The sequence below is a fragment of the Rhinocladiella mackenziei genome (assembly GCF_000835555.1).
Source record: "Rhinocladiella mackenziei CBS 650.93 unplaced genomic scaffold supercont1.5, whole genome shotgun sequence".
NCBI lineage: Eukaryota > Fungi > Ascomycota > Eurotiomycetes > Chaetothyriales > Herpotrichiellaceae > Rhinocladiella > Rhinocladiella mackenziei.
In genome coordinates, this window is record NW_013550600.1 from 3,409,793 (window position 1) to 3,434,387 (window position 24,595).

At 50.9% G+C, this 24,595-nt stretch overlaps 10 protein-coding genes across 10 annotated transcripts in view; 4 read left to right on the top strand and 6 right to left on the bottom strand.

Annotated features, from left to right (window-relative positions):
* Z518_07731 (uncharacterized protein) overlaps positions 1-549 on the top strand; it is a gene marked incomplete at both ends in the record, with an annotated part of 2,468 nt that extends 1,919 nt beyond the window's left edge. The window contains one exon of the mRNA XM_013415859.1: positions 94-549. Coding sequence (XP_013271313.1) covers positions 94-549 — 456 coding nt within the window. The remainder of the gene's footprint in view (positions 1-93) is intronic.
* Positions 550-1,291: 742 nt separating this feature from the next.
* Positions 1,292-3,542, bottom strand: Z518_07732 (uncharacterized protein; the record flags this gene model as incomplete). Its single annotated transcript, XM_013415860.1, has 3 exons — positions 1,292-1,465; positions 1,527-3,281; positions 3,342-3,542. The coding sequence occupies 3 exons, from the start codon at positions 3,540-3,542 to the stop codon at positions 1,292-1,294; spliced, it is 2,130 nt and encodes a 709-aa protein (XP_013271314.1).
* A 1,550-nt stretch (positions 3,543-5,092) lies between these two features.
* On the bottom strand, positions 5,093-6,164 carry Z518_07733 (uncharacterized protein; the record flags this gene model as incomplete). The annotated part of the gene is made up of 4 exons (XM_013415861.1): positions 5,093-5,565; positions 5,637-5,864; positions 5,926-5,998; positions 6,063-6,164. The coding sequence occupies 4 exons, from the start codon at positions 6,162-6,164 to the stop codon at positions 5,093-5,095; spliced, it is 876 nt and encodes a 291-aa protein (XP_013271315.1).
* Positions 6,165-6,739: 575 nt separating this feature from the next.
* Positions 6,740-7,829, bottom strand: Z518_07734 (uncharacterized protein; the record flags this gene model as incomplete). Its single annotated transcript, XM_013415862.1, has 4 exons — positions 6,740-7,296; positions 7,387-7,464; positions 7,549-7,699; positions 7,758-7,829. The coding sequence occupies 4 exons, from the start codon at positions 7,827-7,829 to the stop codon at positions 6,740-6,742; spliced, it is 858 nt and encodes a 285-aa protein (XP_013271316.1).
* Positions 7,830-8,358: 529 nt separating this feature from the next.
* On the top strand, positions 8,359-9,000 carry Z518_07735 (uncharacterized protein; the record flags this gene model as incomplete). Its single annotated transcript, XM_013415863.1, has 1 exon — positions 8,359-9,000. The coding sequence occupies one exon, from the start codon at positions 8,359-8,361 to the stop codon at positions 8,998-9,000; it is 642 nt and encodes a 213-aa protein (XP_013271317.1).
* Positions 9,001-9,236: 236 nt separating this feature from the next.
* Positions 9,237-10,485, bottom strand: Z518_07736 (uncharacterized protein; the record flags this gene model as incomplete). Its single annotated transcript, XM_013415864.1, has 2 exons — positions 9,237-9,860; positions 9,976-10,485. 2 exons carry the CDS (start codon positions 10,483-10,485, stop codon positions 9,237-9,239), a joined length of 1,134 nt encoding a protein of 377 aa, XP_013271318.1.
* A 656-nt stretch (positions 10,486-11,141) lies between these two features.
* On the bottom strand, positions 11,142-15,122 carry Z518_07737 (uncharacterized protein; the record flags this gene model as incomplete). Its single annotated transcript, XM_013415865.1, has 1 exon — positions 11,142-15,122. The coding sequence occupies one exon, from the start codon at positions 15,120-15,122 to the stop codon at positions 11,142-11,144; it is 3,981 nt and encodes a 1,326-aa protein (XP_013271319.1).
* Positions 15,123-15,710: 588 nt separating this feature from the next.
* Positions 15,711-17,901, top strand: Z518_07738 (uncharacterized protein; the record flags this gene model as incomplete). Its single annotated transcript, XM_013415866.1, has 2 exons — positions 15,711-17,072; positions 17,122-17,901. The coding sequence occupies 2 exons, from the start codon at positions 15,711-15,713 to the stop codon at positions 17,899-17,901; spliced, it is 2,142 nt and encodes a 713-aa protein (XP_013271320.1).
* A 449-nt stretch (positions 17,902-18,350) lies between these two features.
* Z518_07739 (uncharacterized protein) lies at positions 18,351-21,188 on the bottom strand (the record flags this gene model as incomplete). The annotated part of the gene is made up of 5 exons (XM_013415867.1): positions 18,351-20,110; positions 20,173-20,813; positions 20,861-20,930; positions 20,984-21,089; positions 21,153-21,188. 5 exons carry the CDS (start codon positions 21,186-21,188, stop codon positions 18,351-18,353), a joined length of 2,613 nt encoding a protein of 870 aa, XP_013271321.1.
* Positions 21,189-21,805: 617 nt separating this feature from the next.
* Z518_07740 (uncharacterized protein) lies at positions 21,806-23,075 on the top strand (the record flags this gene model as incomplete). Its single annotated transcript, XM_013415868.1, has 3 exons — positions 21,806-21,855; positions 21,904-22,000; positions 22,053-23,075. 3 exons carry the CDS (start codon positions 21,806-21,808, stop codon positions 23,073-23,075), a joined length of 1,170 nt encoding a protein of 389 aa, XP_013271322.1.
* Positions 23,076-24,595: the final 1,520 nt, after the last annotated feature.

Consider the following 24,595-nt stretch of genomic DNA (forward strand, 5'->3'; position numbering starts at 1 on the left):
GCCGGTGCAGATGTCAATGCCCCGGCATCAGAGCGAGGAGGAAGGACTGCTCTACAGGCAGCAGCTGAGGAAGGCTACATGGAACTGGTCCAGGTACTTCTGGCTGCCGGTGCAGATGTCAATGCCCCGGCATCAGAACGAGGAGGAAGGACTGCGCTACAGACAGCAGCTGAGAGAGGCGACCTAGAGCTGGTCCAGGTCCTTCTGGCTGCCGGTGCAGATGTTAATGCACCACCTGCCCCGTATGCTGGAGTGACTGGACTTCAGACGGCAGCTATTGGAGGCTATGTTGGCATTGCCATAATACTTCTAAATGCGGGCGCTGATGTAAATGCAGAGGCAGCATTGGATGAGGGAAGAACAGCCCTAGAGGGGGCTGCAGAGCATGGGCGCATAGACATGGTAAAATTGCTTCTAAACGCTGGCGTCAACCTCAGAGGATGTGGAAGTGGTCAATACCGCAGAGCACTAGAACTGGCGTCAAAATATGGCCATCATTCCGTTGAGGACCTTATTCAGACACACTATGAAGGTGCAGGTAACAGATAGTGGTTACACGGTTATGGCTTCGCTTGAGACTCGAAGGATTGACTGGAATGATAACGCGAGAAATGGAGAACCCGGGCTGGGGAGGTTGCGAAAAGATCGCCAGAATCTACCATGACGTCGAGCAGGCAAACAGGTTATGGTCATCCGAAACCTTCATAATCTCTTCTTGGAGCTTTATGAACGCTTTCTCTCCTTCTCCGTGGAGCAGGGGCATGTTAATGCCATGGGAACGGCGACAGTAGATCAAGTAACAGTCTCCATGGCTTGGGGCGAGTGCGCAGTCTGTCAACAAAGGTTTGAATTTGAAGCGGAGATGTGCTCGCAGTGAGAATCTGCGGGAGGCATGAGCCAGTGAGCTTTGCACAAACTAGTTGCGCGGTGCTATGAGTCTGGAGCTCTGGCAACAGCGCGAGGAGGAAGAATGTGAGGTAGACTCTCCATTAGCTTTTGGGTTCGGAGTACATGGCTCCCACCAGCCTGAATCTAATGAAAAGTATTATTTTCACTCCATTAAAATCAATCGCATAATCTGTATCCCGCATACGAACATAAGATATTAACTTTGGAATATCCCGGCCATGACCTCCGTCCCGGTACAAGCAAATTCCTTGGCCACAGATCCTCCTTTTCCAAGACAACCCGCCTCAAGACACGATGGCTGACAAAGCCAAACTGTATATACCAACAACTTTTGTTACAACTTGTACCAATCATCGGGTCCGATACCAGTGAATTCAAGTCCTTATGCTCGTCGGACTGGGTTTTTGAATCTATGACGTCCAAGATGGCCTCGCTTGCGCAGCCCGGAGTCAATTTGATCAATCGGACCCTCACTTGTATAGGCACCCCATGTCGTGCAGAGATCGCTGACGCTGGACGGGATATCAATTTGCGAGGGAATCAGATCGGGATGTTCCTGTTGGAGATTAGTTTACGCGTCATAGGAGTAGGGAAGGAAAAGATCGATTGAAGCGTACCAAAACGTTGACATAGAGGCCTCCGCTGACGTGCCAGGCAACGTGGCAATGGAAAGGCCACACACCGGGATTGTCAGCGTCGATTTGAATAGCAATATATCCGGACGGTTGAAGCAATTGCACATCTCGTCGGGTAGGGTTAGAGGGATTGACGACGGTACCATTCCAGGATCCTACACCCTCGTTCAAGACAAACATGTTGTGGCCGTGGATATGCATTGGATGGACCAATGGAGTCTCATTGTTGATAACCATGATGAAGCTCTTGTTGCTGCCGAAATTGTACACGTTCCACTCTGGATCGTAGGGATAGGACACGTTTCCGGCGTCAGCGAGCATGAGGATTGGATCGTTATAGTCCGTGCGGAAGCTGGAGCCGTCCATTGTCCACAAAAAGTGGCCGGTTTGGTTGATCTCGAAGTTCAAGGCAATGTCGATGGTGGTATTGGCGCTGGGGGGAGTGATGGCATCGTAGGGGACAGTCCCGCTCAAAGGGTCGTTTCCGCAAGAGGTGTCATCGATAGGCCAGGCGGTTGAAGTTGGAACCGCGGTGGTATTGGCGTTTTGATAGTAGATGATGGCCAATCCGTCGGGTTGAGTTGGGAGAGAGCAGGTCGTACTGATAGTAGATCTCATCCAGACCACATCCGTGGTAGATCCATTGGCTTGAACGACCACATCCGCTCGCTGACCAACACCAAGAGTGACAACATCGGTAATATATGGAGTAATTGGCACAAAATCGTATGCAATGACAGTGAGGACGTGATTATCTATACTGAAACGCTGCAAAGATTCGGCCCCGGCGTTGATGAGTCGAAGTCGATAGGATTGACCTGAGGTGAACTGGAACTTTGACAGACCGGCATAGGGGGTACAGGTGACATTGGCAGGGAGCACGTCGCAGTCGTACACTCCTTTTCCGTTGATAAGATTATTGTCTGAAGAGGGAGCGACCTGGCTCAGATCTGTGCCCATGACTTCCTCGACAATAGTATAGTAGTCCTTGTGATAGTAGTCGGACAGAATGACCGGTCCGAGGTCATTGTTATATGCCGCGTTAATTGGTCCGTGGATGATCATTGCTCCTAGAATACCTCCAGCGTACTGGGCACTGTAATGTGAATGATACCAGGATGTACCGTAGAGGTCCGCATTGAATGAATAGGTAAAAGTCTGTCCTGGTGCGATTGGACATTGAGTGATACCTGGAACTCCATCTTCGTACGGAGTTCCTTTCTGCAACAAGCCGTGCCAGTGGAGGGCGGTGCCTTCTTCGGGGCCGGTAATGTTATTAGTCACCGTAACTTGGATAGTGTCTCCCCAGTTGGCCTCAATCGTCGGACCGGGGAACGCTCCATTGATCAAAAGCACGCTACGTTCGACGCCATCAGGAGCAATGATGCCTCTTGAAATGACGAAATTGTAGGAGCGTACAATGCCAGTGGAAGGAGCTGATCGGTAGGGATTGGTGCCATTTGCGGTTCGGTTTCCCCAAGGAAATCCACCTGGTGGTGGTCCAGCAAGGCTCGGTGTACCTGGAGCTTCGCCAATGAATCTTGGATATTTGGGAGAATTGAAAGTCCCAAGAGGGGAGTTTCCATTGGTTCTGCTCTGAGGCAATACATTAACTCCCAAAGATTGTGTTGCTTTCGGAAATCCTGAGGTTGGGTGCTGGGTTGGAAAGACGACAGCCGACAGTGAGGCAGGCAAATGTGCTGTTCCGGTTATGTCGGGGCCAGAGTAAGAAACGGGCTGTAATGAGCGTTTCGTTAGCATGAAAGTTGGACGTCTGGAAAGCACTCTATTCCATACACTTAAACTCGTTACCGAAATTGGCGAAGCAGAGCTTTGTGGCACCACTGTAGGAGGACTTGTAGGATGAGTCGCACGACGAATAGGGCCTCCTGTAGGCTTCGTGTTGTGCTCCGGTCCCAAGGCTGCAGCATTAGGGAGTGCTTGCACGGACAAGGTCAAAAGAAGGGCCATCCATAGGAACAGAGAAGAAAGAGCCATTTCGCACAAAACGTGTCTTTTCGAATAACAAGCGCGGTACACAAATCAGGGCCAAAGATGTAGCGAGTGGACGACGCCCAAGAGCGTCAATGCTAGATAGAGAAGGACTGAATATGAAATGGATGAAGAAGAATACAGATAGGAAAACACAGACAAACCTCGATCAGGGCCTCAGTATTTTTTTATTCATGATCCTCTCTCTCCTGGAGCCAGGCTGTGGGCTTCCTGCATGCTGCTTGTGCGCAGGAGCTACAACAGGCGTACGCAATAGACTCGAATGTGGAACTGAATACTCTCTAGGAATTGATGTAAAAGAATGACTTCTTAGTGGACCCCTAGTCAGTAAGTTCTCGCTTACCCGAGCGGTACGGAGCTGTGGAGCGCCTAGGATGGCTACTCTCGCGTTGCTGGTGAGGATTGAAAAGCTTCGCCAGGGTAATTCGACCTGGACAAATTCAGAGCGAGGTCTGTCTTTGAGACTTGCAAATGCGCTAAGGCTGAAAGGAGGCGTTCCATGTTCGGTGACTCGGTGACTCGGTGACTAGTTGAGGCACGCTGATGCAAGCCATTTGGAGATAGTTACCGTTGTCTTCGGCCGGTCGGTCCCTGGTTTAGAGTCTATGTACGCATATATATATTTCTTGTGTGCTTGTTGTACGAAGTGTAGTATATCATGTCTTGTGGATATCGAGTAGAAAAGAGATGCTTTTCAAGTCGAGGGTCAAGACGCGGGGAAGGTGAGAATAAACCTTGGGAAAGCTCTGTATTACTGATGATCGAGCGTAAGTGTTTTCACGGATTGAAAGGAGTTCTTCATCGAGTTACCGCCGGACTTGGGATCCCATGCGTTCCACTCCCACGCCCGGCACTAACTCTGCACGGCGAAGAAACACAAAACTCCGCGTGAATCTCAGAGGCTTATCATTTGGGATGATTTGGTCTTCCCAATCTCACGGGAATGACTTTGCAAAGGTAGACGAACCTTACGCGTAAAACTGACGTGGCCAAAATAGGGCGGACAAGAGAGATTGATTCGACTGCTGCTTGCGGGGTCCACCAACAAAAGAACCACTTCCCTACTCCGCCTGGTAGCCTTTTGCTCAATCGGTCGGTGCTTTTGTACTAAACAAAGTCACTGACTTGCCGAATCTAATCACCCCTGAGGGTTCTTTCTGTTTACGGATTCGGCCATGCCTCAAACATCATTGTGATAAGACCGACCTCCAGGTTGCTGATTTATTTTTTTTTTTCCCCCGGGAGCCATGCGACTCGGCTGGCGAAACACCAGCAGTGATCGCCACGGGCTCAGGTGACAGTCTGAGTGCCTGTTTCACTCAGAATCGAAAAGGTGGAGCGGCGTAGGACTTGGCCTGAGAAGCCTGAACCCAGGATGCTTTGGAATAGCAGTCAATTCTGTGATTCACTGGTGAATGATCACTCTTCTACCTTAGGTTCCAGATTGCTACACTAAAAGAGCCTTGAATTCCAGGCCTTCAAGAGACAGAAGATTCCAAGGGGAGAGTTCAATACGGTCATCCGCCTCAAGATCATTACAATTTACTTTCCCTCTCGCCGCCATCCTCGTCTTTGGGGACGAAAAGCCATTTCACACCCAGCAAATTCGTCCACCCATCCCCACAGAGTCCCTCTCGGGCCACGATTTCCAACATCTTTTGGAATCTTTGCTTCCCCGTAACTTCGAGCGTAATACTCTCCAGCCCCTCGGACAGGCCCTCGACACCCGGGACGAACTTCAACCGTGCATTCGTAAAAATCAGCTCGCTACCGTGCTTTTCCACCCCGAAATAGCCTCGCCACTGTTCCGCTGCAGATTCGGTGTCAGTTCGGCCCGGTGCAAGACGACATGTGGCGCTGAGGAGCCTTAGGTGCGAGCACCGCTTCATTGCCGCCGAATATTTGTCGTAATCGGGTCCGCAGGCGTGCCATGGGCTGAAAACAGATTCCAGGGGCGTAGGATTGCTGGGTGAAGGTTTATGAGAGTCCAGTTCGGGCATCATTCCACCTTTTGTCCCGTTAATGAGAGTGCCTTGTGCGATAGAACTCTCCTCATTGCTGTGCGATATATCTACTCACCGAGTATCCCTTTGGGATGGTACTGAACGCATTCAACGTCCCCGTGCGAGTAGCCGAATATGACTTTGGCCAATTTGTTCGATTCGAGGTACTTTCTCCGCGCCGCCGCGTCCGTAGTCTGCATGATGATCATGTAGCCGCCATCGCCTCGCTTCTTGAGCAGTCTGCCCACGGTGGTGTCTGGCTTGAAGGGGGAGCAGACTTCGATGATATCGCCGCCAACGGCAACTGCAGGGAGACCATGTTTGATAAGACGCCTAAAGGGGTTGTACAACGGAGAATGTCTCACCTAGGATATTCTTCAAACCCCAGTTTGCGACTTGTGGATCTTCAAAGACAACCTCTGTCCCCAGAATCGCGGTCTAACGTTAGAGAGAGTGAGTCCGTGTTTTCCCAGAACCAAAGTTGGCGAAGTGGGCACATTACCAATAAATATCTTGCTCTTTCGAGGTCTTCGGCTATCAGAGCGATCTGCCTCAATCTTACCGGAGAGGGAGGTGGGATCGTCAATTCTTTGGAATTAGACATTTCTTGATCCCTTTGAAGGTTCGGATATTCAAAGGCTCTGCGGCGAGAATGTTCTGCTCACAACTGCAACAAATATGCGACTTCTCGTACCGGATGGCCAAGCATTAGATGCACCAGTATCGAGTTAGAATCAAGAATCAAACGAAATGATGATGCAACGTTACTCTGAACAAGGTCAAGTCTCTACCTTGAGGATGAAGGAGGAGCAATAAGCTGGCGATAGACATGGACCTCGGTATCGCTTCCTCCCTTTCTAGGCACGATGGGTCTGGAATATACTAGGCAACTTTCATACTGTGCGTTCTTATAGCTAGTAAAGACCATGGGACGTTCTGCAGAATTCAAGGCCCAAAAAAGATCGTGCTGCATGATGATCAGAGTTACGTGCCGCCAGTCTTACGGGGAAGAGGATGAGCCCTTCCTGAACGGCCGCGTCGATGCGGCATATTGAACTCCGGTACGATCTTGTGGATGAACCAGTTTATGGTTCCGAGTGGCCTTTATTCCTCTTTCACTTTTCCTGGGCCATTCTTACAGTTTCGCCTTGCCCTTCGACTTGGCTATATATCTCCCCATCAGCTCTTGTCCACCATGACGACAGAGGGTTGAAAATACTTACCATTCAAAAGCGCATTCTTCTCCTTGAACCTCTGCGTCGGTGCATCCTCTACTATTCTCTCCGCCAACGCCTCCGCTGCATCATAGACTGCTAACATCCTCTCCCTTCTCAACGGTAGATTCTGCAGCCTCTTCGCCTCCATCATGCTCTTTCCGTCGTTCTCCGCCAATTGCTCCTCCAAGAATGCCACTACCTTGTCATGGAACCCTTCCTTGGGGAAAATTCGATTGATCATACCCCATTTTTCGAGCTCTTCGACTGTCAGTTTGCGACCGAACATGAGGAAGTCGTTTGCGCGATGCACGCCCATTGAATGCGTCAAGCTCGTTGCCGAACCAAACTCCGGCACCAGTCCGAGTGCGCTAAAGGGGACTTGGAGGTAGGCATCTTGAGCGGCCAAGACAATATCGGCGACGCCTTCGAACCAGGCCGCACCTCCTCCAACGGCTGGACCGTTGAGAGCCAGCACATAGACCTTTTTGTGGTCAATCAAAGACCGTAATATTTCGATCACTATGGGTATGGGTAAATAGATCAGCGGAGACAGTATTTCAGTGACGGCTTTTGTATATTAACCCCATCAGAAGGTGATTTGTCACGTACCGACGGATATGCCAGCCATGTACTCGACTTTCTTCACCGCAGGACTCGGAAAATCAACTTTTGGGCGTGTTGCTTGGGCTGTAGATGATAATTAATCAGCTCAGTTCCGGCGTCGAAATTCTCACGGCCCCTAAGGGTGCAGGATAGGAGTGGTTCACTCACCCCTAACATCAGCCCCCGAAGAGAAAAATCTTCCTTCACCAGTGAGAACCGTGAAGACTGTGTCAGGATGCTCATTCAACTCTCTGATCGCTGTGACTAAATCCATCAACAAATTGCCGCCGAAGGCGTTGAGAGATCGGGGCCGGTTAAGCTAGACCAAGGTCAGTCAGACTTGTAATTCCGGTTCTCAGGAGGTGACGATGGGATACCTTGATAATGCCAATCTTGCCCTTGATCTCAAGGATCACATCTGTGTACTTATAGCTGCTTTTTGTTGCCATGATGGATGGATGGATGGATATGCGGCGTATCTGGAGTCAGGTTACACCTTCACACACTCGGAATAGTTGAATATCCAACAAAATTCGTCAAAACAACTTCCAGGAAGGTGAAATATAGTAAAATGAGACGCAGAAGGAATCAGAAAGGTATAGATGGAGAACGATAAGGTGCTGATTGCTGATGTTTTACCCCACAACTCGGGTTTGGCCTCTTGGAAACCTCGGCTCATTGTTTACTAAGAACCTGGGCCTTTATAGCTGTCGGGGGGGATCAACAGCTTGAACAACTCAGCAATGACTGGACATAATCGGCGCTGTCTGGACATCATGGAATAATTTGGCGCTTGTAAACCAAGGAATAGGAAGGTAACGAATACTCCTTTAGGGAGCACAAGTGCTTGCAGTGAAGTAATTATGATTCGCCGTAAATTGTATATGTGGGATGGAACCCCATTTCGATACCAGGTTTGTCTTCTGCCTGTCTTTAAAACATACCTCTCAATTCCTTTTTACCTTACTCGAGATCAAAATGTCCGAACCCATCCCCGAATCGATCCCCACGTCCGCCGACCCTCGCTCGCACCGTCCCGTCAAACGCGCCCGGGGCCCTCAGTCCAACACTGCATCATCTGCCCAAGCACACGAAATTGACTCTTTATTTCTCGACCCTAACAAACCAATCACCCTTCCACCCGCCTCGAGCACTAAAAAACCCTCGTTGCCCGCCCCACCGGAGATCGTAGCAAATGTGCAGGGATCCTCTGCAGGCGCAGGATCAGGAGAGTTCCACGTGTACAAAGCTAGTAGGAGGCGAGAGTATGAGCGTCTACGCATGATGGATGAAGAGGCGAAGAAGGAAGAGGAAGACGCCAGGTGGGAGAGGGAGGAGAGGGAAAGAAGGAAACGAGATGAAGAAAAAACGAGGAAGAATCGCGAGAGGAGGAATAAGAGGAAGAATAAGCAGCAAGGTGGTAAGAAGGATAACGGGGACGGTAACGGAGCTGATGGCGGCGCGAGTGGGAATGTTGAGATTGAGACTGTCAAGGGGAAGGCTGGTGGTGGTGGGTTACAGGCTCCGAGACGCGACAGGGAAGATGATGAGCATGGAAGTGGTTTTGGTGTGGCGGAGGTGGCGAAAGAGAATGGCATGACGATTCATGAAGATGATTGAGAGGGAAAATAAAAGAAAAAAAAAAAAAAATAGGAAACTACGATACGCAGCTGGTACAGCCAACTGACTTGAGAATTCCCGTCACGGAGGGGGGAATTTACGATCTGTGGACAACATCATTCCACGGAGTGCTATGATGCGGAAGTCCGTTTACACTATTGCCCAGACACAGAAACGGTGTCCGCGACTGGTCCGGAATATGGTACATCCGCATGATATCCATCTCGATCACAGTATTAAGACGCCTTCCTTCCAAGCGCAATCGCCCTATCAATCCCACTGAACCAACGAATCACCAACTTCAACGTGCCCGGCAGCATAGCATAAACAGGCATGCATTTCGCATAAAACGGCATTCTTATCACGCCACCATCACCCCTCTCAATCGTGCGCACAATTTCCTTAGCCACGTCTTTCGATTCGAGCACGGGACCGAAGAAGTGCGCATAAAGGGGCAACGAAGTCTTATTGGCAAAAAGCTGCGTGTCAAGTTGTCCCGTCTCGACTAAGAGAGTCTTGACTTTCGAGAACATTGCCGGGTCAGGATGGGCGCGCAGTTCGTGGCACAGCGTCTGGTGCAGTGACGACACGGCAGATTTCGAGCATGTGTATTCTGCCAACGAGGCCGGGGCGAGGTGAGAGAGGATCGAGGAGATGGTGACGATGTGTGCGCCTGTCTCGGACGAGGTGAGATAGGGAAGCAACACGGAAAGAGTGTTGAAGTGGGACAGGGCATTGGTCGTCATGGTTTTGGTGGCCTGTTCAGGGGATAAAGTCGACGGGTTGCTTGGAGAGGACACCAGAGGAAGACCACTGATCGGTGCCGCTGCGTTGTTGACCAGGATCGTTGGTGATCCGAGCTAGATGTAGACTGTGAGAACGGATACCCCTCCAGTCATATCTGAATTGAAGCCAATCTCTTTTTCCTCGAGAAGACGAAATGGCTTAGTAAAATACAACGATGGGAAATCTTACCTCTTCAACAATCTTCTCCACTGCTTTCTGCACCTCGTCTTTTTTGCTAACATCCACCTTCTCCCAAACCAAATCCCAACGTTCCATCGTTTCCTGCGCCTCCTCATCTGGTTCCTTAACATCCAATACCGCCACCTTGACCCCCTTCCTCAACAACATCTCCGCCAGCACGCGTCCCAATCCTGAGCCTCCACCAGTAATAGCCACCACTTCATTCTCCCACTCGATCTTCCTGTGCTGTCCGTAGGAGATCCGCCGATCGATCCAGAGTCCAATCTCCAAGACGGCCAGGAATGCCGTGTAGTATAGCGTATAGTATGCGAGGGGTTCTCGATGTTTATGGATCGCGGCCAGGCAGAGATAAAATACCAGAGTGATCCAGGGGTGGAAGATGGAATTGGCGAGAATCAGCAACAAGAGATCCAGAGTGATATGGCGGTACCATGGTTTGGGCCTAACAAGAGAGGATGACGAGGCGGGGACTTTGGGCGGGGACGGCGTGGAGACCATTGTGCGGTGTCTCGTTATGATTGAGATGTATCCTTACACTCAAGGAGATGGGTCATGGGACCTTTTCTTGTTTTTCAAGTCACAGATGGGCCCGATGTTCTGGAATCGTTAAAGCTGGTCGAGACTGAGGACTGGTTCCGTGGGATACAGTGTTTGGCCGTCGTTTAAAATCTTGATTAGCATTGATCGATTGATTATGGGCTGGATCCTGCCAGACGCACGCGGATTAGCTATGCCAGAGAAGATGGAAGAAGATCTAGACAGAAAAGACGAGACATATCATCAACGACGAGCCAAGCTAGAGTAGAGGAGGAAGGTCATCGTTTCAGAAATCAGGAGAGGCTGTAGTCCAACGAGGCGCGTCTGCGTAGCCAATCAGATGCTGCGATTCCGTGACGAAGATGAAACAAACCAACCACAAACACGAAAAGCTCGAAAGTGGTCAAACAAGGAGACGAGAAATGGAGACTTCCCATACGAATGGTGATATCTGATCATGGATGAACGGTGTGGGCGTTGAACGATGCCGTCTCAGCTACTCATACATCTGGAACTGAAATCACAGCCGCCGTTCGATTTGATGATGCCGCCATCATCCTGCCATTCCCCAGCCGTTCCTCTCACCACGAAAAGAAAAAAGAGAGCTTCGTTGCGCTTCAATCCAAGACCTTCGGCAGCTCATCAAGCAACCCTTCATCTCCTTTGCCAGACTCGTAGGGCGTATCACTGCTGCTCATACCAACATATTGCTTGCCTGTGCTGGTTTTGCCGCCCATCATTCCTCCGCCTCCCCATTCGTATTCATCTTCGATGTTGAATTCAGCCCCTTCTCTAGCACATCCGTTTCCACCTTTTGCAATGACAGCCAGATCTCGTAACTGCTGAGGATCGAATTGAAAGCCAAGGACTCGAGGAATCGGCATAATTCGGGGATCCTCATCTTTGGGTCGCCGACCAGAGTCTGCACCAGGGTAAAGTGTGGGAGGCACCCGTAGAGGAGAAAGATTTTCGTTGTCGGATTCGCGCATATCAAAGGTATCGTCTGATTCATCACGCCCAGGATGAAGAGACTCCGCAGATGATCCGGCAGATGAACATTCTCCCAGTGTTGAACTGGCCCTCTGGGTAAAATGGTTCGCAGGCATCGTGTCCTGAGATAGAAATTGCAGGGGCATCTCATGAGACTGAACGGGTGTCTGGAATTGTTCTGCGTCCGAGGTCATTGAGCCACCGTTAGGCATTGACGGGTAGAACTGGGGGTTGACTTCGGGAGCGCTGTTGGCGGGCGTCATTAACTTGGCAAAGAAGGCCAATCTTCGAGCTCGGATGAATTCTTGATCAGGATGATCCGGTTGTTCTGTCGACGTTGTTGGATGGGAACCGGAATCAGTGGCATGAGACGGGACAGTGGCGGTCAATGGTTTGTCGTCTACTGATTCACCGAGTTTATTCAAATTCTCCAGGGAGGAGGACTGGTCGCCGGCAGGTACGCCTCCACCGTCTTGATGCAGATGATTGCTGATTGATGGAGTATCACCGCCGAACTTTGCGGAACCTGTCTCGCCAGAGTTTCGATCCTCATCGTTGGAAGGGGAAACAGACGACTGTGCCGCAACATTGGCAATGGCATCAACTTCAGTGTTCAGAGTACTTCGAATGGTGGACTTGTAATACACTCGCAATTGCTGATTCTTTTCTTCAAGTTCGGCCCATGTCATGTTAGGGTTGTAAGGGAACGCATTGCTCAACTCCGTAAATCGAGAATACTGATGATGTTGCCATCTTCCCTTACGAATCCGTCCATCACGATACTGAAGCCATTCGCCACCGGCGGTGGTCACGTCCCAGGGGATTATCCTTCCAACGCGCCCGCTGCGGACATGTTGCGGCGGATTGATTGACGCTTCCCCCTTGCCCACCTGGTTGCTGTCTTCGCTGTTGATTTGTTCCGATGGCTCCGGGTGGGTAGCTTTGGTATCCGAATGTTCACGGCTGGGTTTGTTTGAAGGCCAGGGAGGTCTTTCGGCTTGAAGTTTCTCCCGAAGATTCTTGTAGGGTTTACCGATGTACGGGGATGGTCGTCGGGGGTCAAAAGGGCATTGCTCATGTAGCTCTTGTAATGTCGGATTGCGGAACTCGTGTAATGTGCCTTTCTCAACCTTTGAATCTCTCCAGCGCAGCCACCGTCCTTCCTGGGTTTCAATATCCCAGGCCACAGGATTGCCCCAATGATCAAGGCCGTTGGCCAGAAGGACGTCACCGAGTGAACATAGACCTCCTAGTCTCTTCTTAGGTTCATTCTTCGGCTCTGCCGCATTCGATTTGGTGCTCTCGAGATTGTTTCGATCGTGGGTGGGGTCAACGCCGTCATCTTCGTCGTCACTGTCAACTTCGATCTTTCTGTGACGCCAACTCCGGGACGGTCGCGACTTCTTCTTCTTCTCCTGGTGGGCGAGTGCCGAGGTCAGCTTTGGATTCGGCAACCGGCAGAAGCCCTGCGCAGAAGAACCAGCTTGGATTTTCTCTTGGTCCGAGGATCCCAACGTACCATCTAGATGAGCATCGGGCTCTTCATCATTCCCCTTCTGAAGCAATAATTTCTCCTTTGCCTCGAGTTCTTCCCTCATCTGGATTTGTTTCTGACGATGGAATTGTTGATCCTTCTTCAATGTATCCACTTGACCTGTAGTGGGCTCGAGGAACTCGTCGATGGAGACTTCTTCGCCCGCGCCAACTCTTTCGAGAATTGACCAGGCTCGACGAAATTCGTTTCGGATGGCGACAATGCCATGATGGCCGACGGTTCGACCCACGTTATGATCGACTTCGAAAGGATCTTCAATGGCCAACAAGTAGCGCAAGCGGACTGATTTCTCTTCCGCGTGAGCCCATTTTGCCTCGGTCCATCCCTTGTCCTGCTTCGACAGCCTGCCATCCGGCACCCGAATGGAAATGACGTCTCGAGTCCAATGAAACCCGCGTGGAGATGCATAATATTCAAAGAATCCCCGCAGCAATTGTCCTGCACTTTCATTGTTCCTGGCCATATCATCGCGGATCTGCTTCAATTCCGTTGAGTCTTGAACAAAGCGAATGTCAAATCCTTCAAACAACTCAATCTTCCTGTCGGGTTCCCATGCATCGTCCTTCTTGGCCAGATGCTGCAGGTTCGGAATGATGGCCGGTTTGACGACGTTCATCAGATAGTGAAGCACCATCAAAATGTAGCCGTAGCTGGACAAAGTGCCACGATATGGAGTATTGACGTCCCGGGCTTTGGCCCAAATTTTGACAAATGTTCCGATTTGTCCCACCCGAGAATCCCAGCTGTGGTAGAGTCGAAGCAGATTCGTATTGTGAGCAGCGACGAAGTTTGTGAAATTGATGTCGCATTGGATGCCGCAGTCACCGACAAACTCTAGACCGGCATTGCCACGGCACAGCGGGTTCCTAGGAGCAGTGTTTGCAAGAGCGAGATCGGTCATGTCGTGCTCGACTGCGTCGACGTCGGTAGCAACATCTTCGGATGGTTGAGAGAGTGCGCCGCCGGGAGGTGTCTCAAAAGAGACTCGTTCCCAGGCAGCACGATACTCACGCAAGTTCCTCAGAAGCTCGGGACTGGGGTATTGGCAGATGCGTAGGATTGGAACACGGGTCTTGGTAAGAAGTCTCGCTCCAAATTCCTGGTCAAGGTATGTTTTCTCCAACAAGCGACGTACACCGTCATGGAACTTGCGCTTTTCGTCTTCATCATCGTGAACATCAAGTTGTGGCTCTGGTTCCCCCTCAGTGTGATCGGCAGTGGACTTGGGAGAATCGGGGAGTATCAGAAGGAGATCCATGTCACAACCTGCAAGACCAAAGCCATTGGCAAGACTGCCATAGCACTTCAACCTAATCTCGTCTTGCTCCAGATGAGAGTATTGGGCACCGAGAGCCTTCCTCGCGATTTCCTCTAGCTGCTTTCGAAAGTTCTCCTTGGTGGTTTTCTCTTCCAAGGTGAGTTTGTGACTGTCGCTTGCATGTTTGCCGACCCTATTGAGGTAATCGGCTTGTCTCACGATAGCATGTCGCACGCTTCGTTGTTCTTCATGGGCCGAATAGTCTACGTTGGCGTTGTATTGATACAGGGGGCCAGGGCGTGGCGGGGGTCGTCCGTAGAGTTGATGTTGGGCCATGTTGACAGGCTGCGCGAATGGTGGAACATGGTGTTGTGGGGCAAAACGTCCAGAGTAACCTCTGTAATTACCTCTGGCACGTTCTTGGTACTCGCGTGGTGTACCGTGACGTGGGTTATTGAATGGAGGAGGGGGTGGAAAGGGTGACACGTGAAACTGAGAATGGGCATAGGGTGTGGCCTCGATTGAGGCCGACGCTGATGCCGTTGCTGACGCGGAGGTGGCTCCAAGGGGAGGAAATGACTCCATGTTAGTTGGCAAGGGAGGTTGCTGCTGGCCATCGGCAAAGGTAGCGTGACCGCGATCGCTCACAAAATGCTGATGATGGGTCGTCGCGAATCTGCCTGAGCTTCGCCCGCCGCGATTGCGTCCTCGTCGCTGCGCAGATTGCCGAGACGCTTGATGCAGCTGACTCCATACGTGATCAGAAAAACCGGAATGATTTGATGAAGCATCCATGTTTGAATGGCAATGAGTTTGTATTAGATCAGTTTAGGGACGACCATGACTTCTTTTGATGTCGTGATCAACTCAACCAAAACCGGAACCAGATCGGTTGAGAGGAACGGCGCGCAGGGAAAGACGTTTATAGAATCGCACAGGAATCATCAGGGCGACAAGACGGCGACAGTGAATGTAAGGTCCTCGGGCTGCCTAGTAGTAAATAAGGATGTTGGATGAAGGACTTGATGCGATAGAGAGTGGCATGGTTGGTTCTGACATGTGAGTGGTGAAGACTCCAAAACAAACTGGCTGGCTTATTGCCGAGTCCTCCTCGGAATTTCTATTCTTCCGATCTCGCGGAATCTCGTCCCGGCATACTCGACCGTTGGAGAAAGGCTCTCCTTGCCAGTGTGGCGCTGATGAATGCTACCACTCAGTCCGACCGACGAGGCCTTCTTTGCATTCCAATACTATTTACTTTCTTCATTAGCCACGGTGGTCCTCACCACCGCAGTGTCGTAGCGACCAGATCCTCTCTTCCTACGCCTTCCCGCCGACTCTCCTCACTCCTCCTACCCAGACTTTATGCTCTCATAGCACAGAATGAACCCAGGTTCCGCCCCCGCAGGCGGACTTGCAAACCAACCACCAGGCACTGCTCCGCTTGTGAAGCGCAAGAAACCTCGATCTGATCCCTTCTTCAAGGCTACCAGAAAACCTCTCCCGCCGGGTAGACCTCAAGTAAATGGGCATCCTACGCCTCCGGTCAACGGGCATCCGCCGCTCAAACCCCCCGTTTTAAGAACATCCACTCCCAATCCACCGCGCGCTGCTTCTCCATCCAAACCCCCCATTCCAGAGCACGAGCGTGTTAGTGGTTTCAGTGACCCGCGACTCACGGCTGAAGGGATCCCCTACAAAGACTACAAGCTTGTCACAACGAAGAAAGATATCCTCAATGGCCTACGCTATCATATCCTCCAGTTGGCCAGTGACAAGGCCATCGATATTCGCAACGAGTCCGAATTCACCAAACCAGCGCGGTTGCATAGACGCGACCCTCGAGCTCCTCCTCCCGGCCAGCAGCAGAAAGAAGAAGAACAGCAAGAGCCCAAAGATGGCCTCAATGCGGCTGAGCGAGAAGAGCTGAACAAGAGAAAAGAGGCTCGACAGAAAGAGCGTGAAGCTAATCTGGCTCAGATAGCTCCCTCGCAGAATGCAGGCAAAAAGATGAATGCGTTCAAAAAGAAAACTCAGCAGGTGTTCAGGCCCGACTTCTCGGCCGAAGAAAGACGCCGCATCCAGACCAATTATGAAGAAAAGCTTCCATGGCACTTGGAAGACTTTGATAATAAACATTGCTTGATTGGACACCATCAAATTGGATCAATGGGCTCCCATGCCGCTTTCATCTTCGAGCCTGCGGTGGATACGTCGACGGGAAAATTCCGACTCATTCCCATCGAAAAGGTGTACCAGTTCAAGCCCAAACGAGAAATCGCCCCGCAAATGTCGATTGAAGAAGTTGAAGCTGCGATGAAGAAACGAGGCACCGATCCTGAATGGCTGATTCGCCAACGAGAAGCCCGTATCGCTGAAGCTTCGAGGGAGATAGCAGCAAGACAAAGCAAAGGCCTCTTCTCCGGCGCTCAAACATCAACCATTGCAGGCAGAACTGGTGAAGAAGCAGATCTGGATTACGAAGATGATTTCGCCGATGATGAGGAAGGTGATCTCTTCGCAGACAAAGACGAGGACGAAAAGTTTGCCGAGAAGCGAATTAAGGAGGATCAACTGCAAGCCAATTTCCTCGATTTCAAAGACCTCAAAGAGTATGATGAGGCAGAAGCGCGAGAAAAGCGGGAGGCAGAGGCGCGAAAGAAGAATTTCCGAGACCTCCGAAAGGCTCTTGAACGGAGAGAGCGGAATTACAACCATGGGAGTGACTCTGAATATGAATCATCGGTGAGTCCCACTTCCTCGAGTGAAGGGCTTTATACTAATACACTGGCAGACTGACTCAGAAGAAGAACGTGAGCGTCTCGAGCGCGAACGTCTTGCCAACATCAAGAGAGAAGAAGAAACCGAAGGCAAGAAATCCGCCGTGTCTTCCTCCGGGACAAACACGCCGTCTGGCCGCAAAGGCAAAAGAGGAGGCACGCCCAGCGATCGAGAAGGCGGCGTGAAGAAATCATCCTCTGCGCGCTCTCTCAAACGACCCGGGTCACCGAACCTGTCCGAAGCTTCGGGCACTGACGCGTCAACGCGGAAGAAGAAATTGAAATCCAAACATATCTCATCATCACAACCCACCCCAGGTCATTCACGAGCCATGTCCCCGGCAAACGTGCCCTCAGGCTCCTCAGCTCCACAGACGCTCGACCCATCGGCGGTGTTGAAACCACGTAAACGTGGTGCTGCAGGCTCTGCCGGTTCCGACACAGATCCGATGGTCAGCGATCGCGACGGAGGTGCCATGTCAGATGGCAGCCGGGCGAGACGACTCAAGTTGAAGATGTCTGCCTCGCCGCCAGCGACAGGAACTGGGACACCTCAGCCATCGTCGCGCGCGGGCTCGCCTGCTCCTCGCTCTGCGCCTTCGCCCGGTGCTGGTAGCCCTCAGGTCTTCCCCACGCACCAGGATATCAAGAACGCAATACCGCCGCAAGGGATCACGATCAAGGACTTGATGAAGGTTGTTGCACATCCAAAGGAGCGCCGTGCAGATTTTGTGGCGCTCGTCAAAGAAGTTGCCAGGATGGACAAGGAGAGGGCTGTTTTGGTGTTGAAATGAATCCTGTCTGGAAATAGTGAGGCTCGACTATAGAAACCATACTGTGATGGACCAGGCCCAATGCAGAGGAGAGATGTAGTGGCTGGGAACTACTCACCGATGTCTTGATTCCGAACCAGATAAAGGCGGGTCTGCCAGCAGAGTTGGTGCTGCAGGATAGAACAGAACAAGAAGTAGCGTTCACTTGCAGGTCCACATCCATTTTGATGTCTTGAAATATAACCAACAAACATTAGTACGGGATTGAGCTGTTTTCTGTGTATCAACAATTGACATGACATGATGTGATGTATTGTGCAATCAAATGCAGTGGTTAGATAACTAGATTGCCTAGGTAGAATGGTATCCACGATATCTTGCTCTCTTTTTGGTCTCCTAGAAGGTGTCGCTGTCATCATAAATATCCTGCAAAATTGACCCGGTCAATTACAAAGGGGCGCCTCGACAACTCAGCTGGCGGTATACCTCCCCGTCACCAACTTCATGCGAGTATTGACAGGTTCCCATCTCTTTTCTTCCGCACTCGCCCTTGCACTACTCTCGGCCGTGTCATCGGCAAAGGGATCGTTTTCAGCAACCATCTTTTCAACGCCAATCCCGGACGCCGTTCGACCGGTGATTTCAAACTTGAGCTCGACTGTGCCTTTTTTGACCATGCCACCTTGTGTCATGAATCTCACCAGGAGTCTTTCTTGCTCACTCTTGACGGCGAGGTCTTTCAGCCGCCATACCACGGACGACGTTTTCCGACGAAAACTGGCGCCCTGTGTAGGCGCCATCATCGCGCTTATTGCTTTGCCTGTCCCTTCGCCTGAGGTATCCAAGTTCACAGTGATGGTCACATTCTTGAGGCTCAAGGGTTCGCTTCCAAAAACGGGGTTGAGACTGTACAAGACAATGACGCTGACTTGGCCTTCAACCACCTGCCAGGCTGGCGTGATCAAGACAGGGCTGTATTGAGCGAGACTGCTCTCTTCAAGATGAAGTTGATATTTCAAACCAATCATAGGTGAAGGCCTTCGGATGGCTGCAGTTGCTACGGTGTAGGAGCCTGCCTGCTCCTCTGCCATGGCTTCCCCAGTAGATTTGATTTGGGTCACAAATATCGGATTTGCCGCCACTTTGTCCAAACGTTCGAAGTGCCGCAAGCGGACGGTTTCATGGTCAGGATTGGAAGATCCAGTAAGATTATATGCAAACGCAACTTCGCCGAGGACAAAAGACTTGCTGATGCCCGACTCGGTGAACCACGAGTGGACAGTCTCGACGATAGAGGCATTCAGACCAGGATCATGAAGATCGACATGTTGACTTGGACCAGAAAGGCTTCGGGAAGAATGTATAGAGGTCGTATCAGAGCCCATGACGTGGTCATCATGCAAGATCGCGACCGGGGGTGGTCTCTGGATAGGGGACGCCATGACGTTCTCGGTCGAACTGACTCCAGAAGGTATAGTTACAGGCGGACCCGCGCGCGAGGTCGATGGTGCTGATCCCGGTGATTCTGCGCTGCTTGGGACGTACATGGTATTTCGAACGTCTCGTCGCCCTCTCACACTTCCTTGGACTCGATTAATGCCCGAGTTTTGAGCTTGAGATCGCAATTGATTGGCCATATTGCTCAATGCCAGTTGAGCTTCGCTTTCGTCTTCTTTAATGGGTTGATCGCGGATCATGAAGTTACGAGATGATTCATCTCCAGATGCGGACGCCAGGGCCGCCTCTTGTTGGGCTTGAGTGATCGGATCCATGGCTGGAGCGGATGGCATTTGTACAGCAGACGTTTGGGGCGGTTGATTTGGGGTCTGAGGGGTGTTAACAGTATTAAGCAAGGCAGGTTGGGTTGGAGCAACCTCCGCGTTCGATTCCGATGTAGCTTGTGGCAGAGTGTTGCCATTCGTAAGCGGCAACGGCGGTTCAGGCCGGCTTCGGGAAGGTAACTCATGTCGCCTGTCGTGTGATATTGAAGAAAGAGGTCGTTCATCTCGAGATGTGCTCGGTGTTAGATCTTGTCCTGACTCCTGCAAATCCTGGAAACTTCGAGACGAGTCACCTCTCCTAAACGGCACAAAGGAACGTGTCTTCCTCTTTTCTTCTGGAGGATGGTGCAGAACCGGAGCAACGGTGCTCTTCCTTCTGCTCATTACCGTACCGAGACGTTTGAGGCCTCCAAGTTTGCCTTTCTCTTTTTGAGGTGTCGCATCGGGCACTACGTCGCGTCAGATACGGTCAATTGATGAGAGAGAAATTAAGGGAAAAACAACAACATACATGGAGCTAGCCTATCCCGACCAGCAAATGAATTCGTCCGCTGGCTCTGTCTATCCTCGGTGTGTCGCGGAGGCGGTGGTGTCGGAGGAGCCCGAATCTGAGGACTTGAAGGTCTAGCACTGGCCGCTGCTGAGCTTCGCCTTCTGAGAGCAGTGCTCGGCCCTCCACTGGTTCTGGCCGCGAAGGTCTTTATTTCATCTGCTGTTTCAAGGTTCAGGAGTGCATTAAGGCATGACTCGGCGCTGAGTCGGCTCTTCTCAATCGAGTCCACCTCGTGAGTCTGGAATTGAGTCAGGACGTCCCTCAAATGATTAATCCTAGTCTCGTCGAGCGCCTGCAGTTGCTCAAACACATAGGGTGCTTGTGACTCCCACTGACGTGAAGCATCTTCCGCTGCGGTGCTTGCAGTGTCGGCCTTCCTTCCCCCTTTTGCAGCTTTTTTCTGGGCACTAGCCAATTCTTTCGCGATGGAATTGAGATTGCCCTGGGTCGAGGCCAGAGCCTGCATTTCTCTATTGCGAGTTGCAAAGTTCCTCAATGGATTTTCGACATCTGTTTCGATCTTGGTGGCGAGCGTTTCGTGAGAGGCCGCGAGATTTTCCGTGCCGGATACAATTCGCTGCCACGGCATTTGAAAGATGCTGTATTGTTTAGTAACATGACATGACCAACGGAGTATCGTCCCTACCCAAGAGCTACAGCTCCATCTTGTTGAGGCCTTCGCGCAAGCTTCCGCAAACCAGCAACATATGCTTCTTCTACCTTCCGACGTTCCTTCAGGACGTTTAGTGAGGGATTTGCCAGGCTGCACGGGAATGTCTTGCCTGAAGCCAGTCGGCAATGTCACTGTTGATCTTGGAAATCAGAGCGACGCGATCATTGAGGACGGTGATTGCCTGATCGGGTTGCAATGTCGCCTGGCGCAATTGGAGTCAGTTTGGAGAATCGGAGGGCTGCGGATTTTCGATGGAGGGCTATACCAGTAGATTGGGATACTCTGTTCGAGAGAACTCCATGTTCGGCGAGCGCAGGTGTCATTCAAGCATTGAACAGAAGCTAATTAGGCTGTCAACGGCCACGAGGTTGTGGGAGGAAATGGCGAAGATGCGTGGGAGTTTGTGTAATGCTGTCAGTAAAGGACTAGGAACTAAAGCAGCAGTCCGAAGTTCAGTCTGCTGATGCTGACCCCGGGAGCCGCCAGCATTTGTTCGGGGCATCAATTACGTAGGAGTTCTGGAGCAGGTGACAAACTGCACCCTCCTCCACATTTCCAGAATTCATCGGTGCACAATTCCCCCCCCCCTCTGGTTCTTCTTCGATCTTCAAACCTAGTCCTGCTTTAGCCTCCTCCGGTCTGTCGCAGTAGCGAAAATTGAACAGGATTTCGAATGCTCGCTATTTGAAAACCTACCGTCGAGTAACCTGGAATACCAACAATATAATCACACGAGGGAGAGGCCTATCTCGCAGCCATCTCATTAGCTGTTTTCGTTTCCTTCTTTTGGTCGATGTTATGGACGACCACCATCATTACTCCTGAGACCTCTCAATCCCTTGGTATACCGTCAAGAGGGCACAATGTTTGGGTGAAACCTATAGAACTGATAGACATAACCTCGTATCGCCGATCATCATGCCGGTGGATGTTCGTTTCGCTGATAGGTTGGGCAATATTATGTCTTTGTGAGGAAGATTTTGAAATCTCTGTTACCTCATCTTGACATTTAGCAGGTCAAATGCATTCATCTCAACAGGACAAGATGCAGAAGCCGCTCGCACAAAAGCCAAAGATCTCGAGGAGGAAACTCTCAATACTGCCTCTTCGCCAGTAGGCGGCCCTCGACCAAGTGTTGAAACAAGAGAGTTAACGATAATATCAGGACGAGTATCAGGCCAAACTTGAAGCTGTAATTGAATGCCTGCAATCGCCACCAGAAGCTCATTCAGAAGAACCCCCACAAGAAGCGGAGATACTGAACCTTGAAGGTCCCAGCTTTGGCAATTATCAATATGCCACATTTCACGTGGACGGGCAAATGTCCACCATTTTCAAAGCGGAGGCCAAGGACAGGAATGCTCCAGCCCGGATTGTTGCTCTCAAACTTACCTATCCGACTAGGATGATTCCTCCACATAATTCCGAAAGAGAGGCTCGACTTCTCGTCAAAGCCCGCCATGAACATGTCGTACCGCTTCTGGACTCAATTCATGAATCGGGAGGCCGATTCATCCTCGTATTCCCCTTCCTCAGGCAAGATCTGGAGAATCTTCTTAGGTCAGGAACCTTCAGCCAAAAACAGGCTGGGATGGTCTTTCGGGGACTTTTCGCCGCTTTGGAGCATATTCATGCCCTAGGCATGATCCACCGAGACGTTAAGCCATCGAATATCCTGCTCAAGACGATGGACGGGCCAGTATATCTTGCTGACTTTGGAATCGCATGGTCTCCCGACGACAAAGACTCTGAGGCGGCAGATTCCAAGTTCACTGATGTTGGTACAACTTGTTATCGCCCACCTGAACTTCTGTTCGGCGATCGTTCGTATGACACGTCGTTAGATATGTGGGCAGCGGGCTGTGTGGTTGCAGAGATGGTCAAAGACGGTCACCATGCGATATTCGACGCAGGTCCACTGGGGAGCGAATTGAGTCTAATCAAATCCATACTCACAACGATAGGGACACCAAATGATGAAACTTGGCCTTCGGCGAGGAAATATCCTGACTGGGGCAAAATGCGATTTCAAACTTTTCCAGCCAAACCTTGGAAAGATATTCTTCCTGGTGCCACTGAATCGGCTATCGATTTTGTCAACAGGACTGTGTGCTACGAATGCTCCCGAAGGTTGACCGCCAAACAAGCCATTGCTCACGACCTCGGGTCTAGTATTGGAAGAAGGTGATGACATGAAGATCATATACAGTGTTCAGGAGCGTGAATCAAGTCGGCCACCTCCAATTTGGATATATGCCTATTTTCGTGGCCGTATGTACAATGGTGGCAGAAGACATTCTGAATGATAACTGATTATATGTTGGGCAGAAAGCAAGCCTCACCATTCTGTTCTCGCATCTAAGAACCTGGGAGGTCGGACAAGCTTGGGGAAGCTTGATGGATTCGAAGTGGCTTGCTCTCCTTGTAAGTAGGCTGGTAGTAGTCTTCTGAAAATGGAGAGTCTCATCTCTCTGAAATGCCGTTTGGACAGCTGTCGCTGCTCCATGACCACCAAATTGGTAGCATTTGAGTTGACATCATATCAACAAACACCAGAGCGATCATCCACCCTTCTTTTCTTCAAGAACACAGGTCTTCATTGATCGGCGTATTGCTGTCTGGCTAAGGACGACCATGTAAATTCCCCAGTTTCATCGGCCTGGATTGCCGCAGCGTGCACGCGATGATCAATTCTAGCGATCGATAAGGAAGTCGCGGACGTTCGAGACATGTGGAAAAAGGCGAACATGCAGAGCGAAAAGAGGACGAATCATCAATCAGGGTCGGCAGTGAGCGGCAGAGGCGAATGAGTTTCTGGATAGATTGGCGTCTGATAGGGTGAGACAAGCGGAGAGGGGGTGGATGACAATCATGAGATGGTCAACCCGCAATTTCAAGGCTGACAGGGAAATGGTGGTATGAAATGGGTCCATCTGCCGCTCCAGTTGTGATGGCAAGATGGCGATGATGGGTGCCAAAATTAGAGCATGCTATATGGCAGGTGGAAAGTTGAGCTTGTGCTTGAGCCTGAGCTGGTGCTGATGCTGGTGCTTGTGCATGCGCCAGTGGGAAAGCTGATAAGGGCATTCGCCAAATATGGACGCGGTGCCTCGGAGGCTGGTTTAGTCGACCCCTGAAATCTCGCTGGAGATAGTCTCCTTTGTCTATCGCATTCGTGGACTCATTCCCATCAGTCTGTGCATTGTACTTGAACTTTGGTGGTCAGAGGAGACAGTTGTTAGCAAACATTCGGGCATACCACAGACTCTATCATTCAGTCTCTGCAATTGCGTACTCCTGTCACACCAAGATCAACAAACTCGTGTCAAAATGTCGACGCCGTGTAATTTCGCCCGTCCAGCAGCTAGTTCTGCAGGTACCGGGCCACCTAACTTCTTCCAGCTTTAGGCTCTGCGGTGGCTTTCTGCTAAATTCAGGCACACCAATCACCAGCCGCAAATGCCTTGCCATGTCCCTTAGAACTTGACCACAATCCGCCCTCGTCAATACAACTCAGATTCCCACCGCGTCACCAGCTTCCATTACTAACCTACCCTACTGGCCATGTTACTGCTTCTCTTACCTTTCTTAATTTACATTCCTTCACGTTTTTCACCAGCTTGCGCTCTTCGCGGACTGCGCAGTCCCTTTTTTCGATTCTTCTTTCACCCTTCTCTCTTCATCCAATTCGGGTGTGTGAATTGTCGC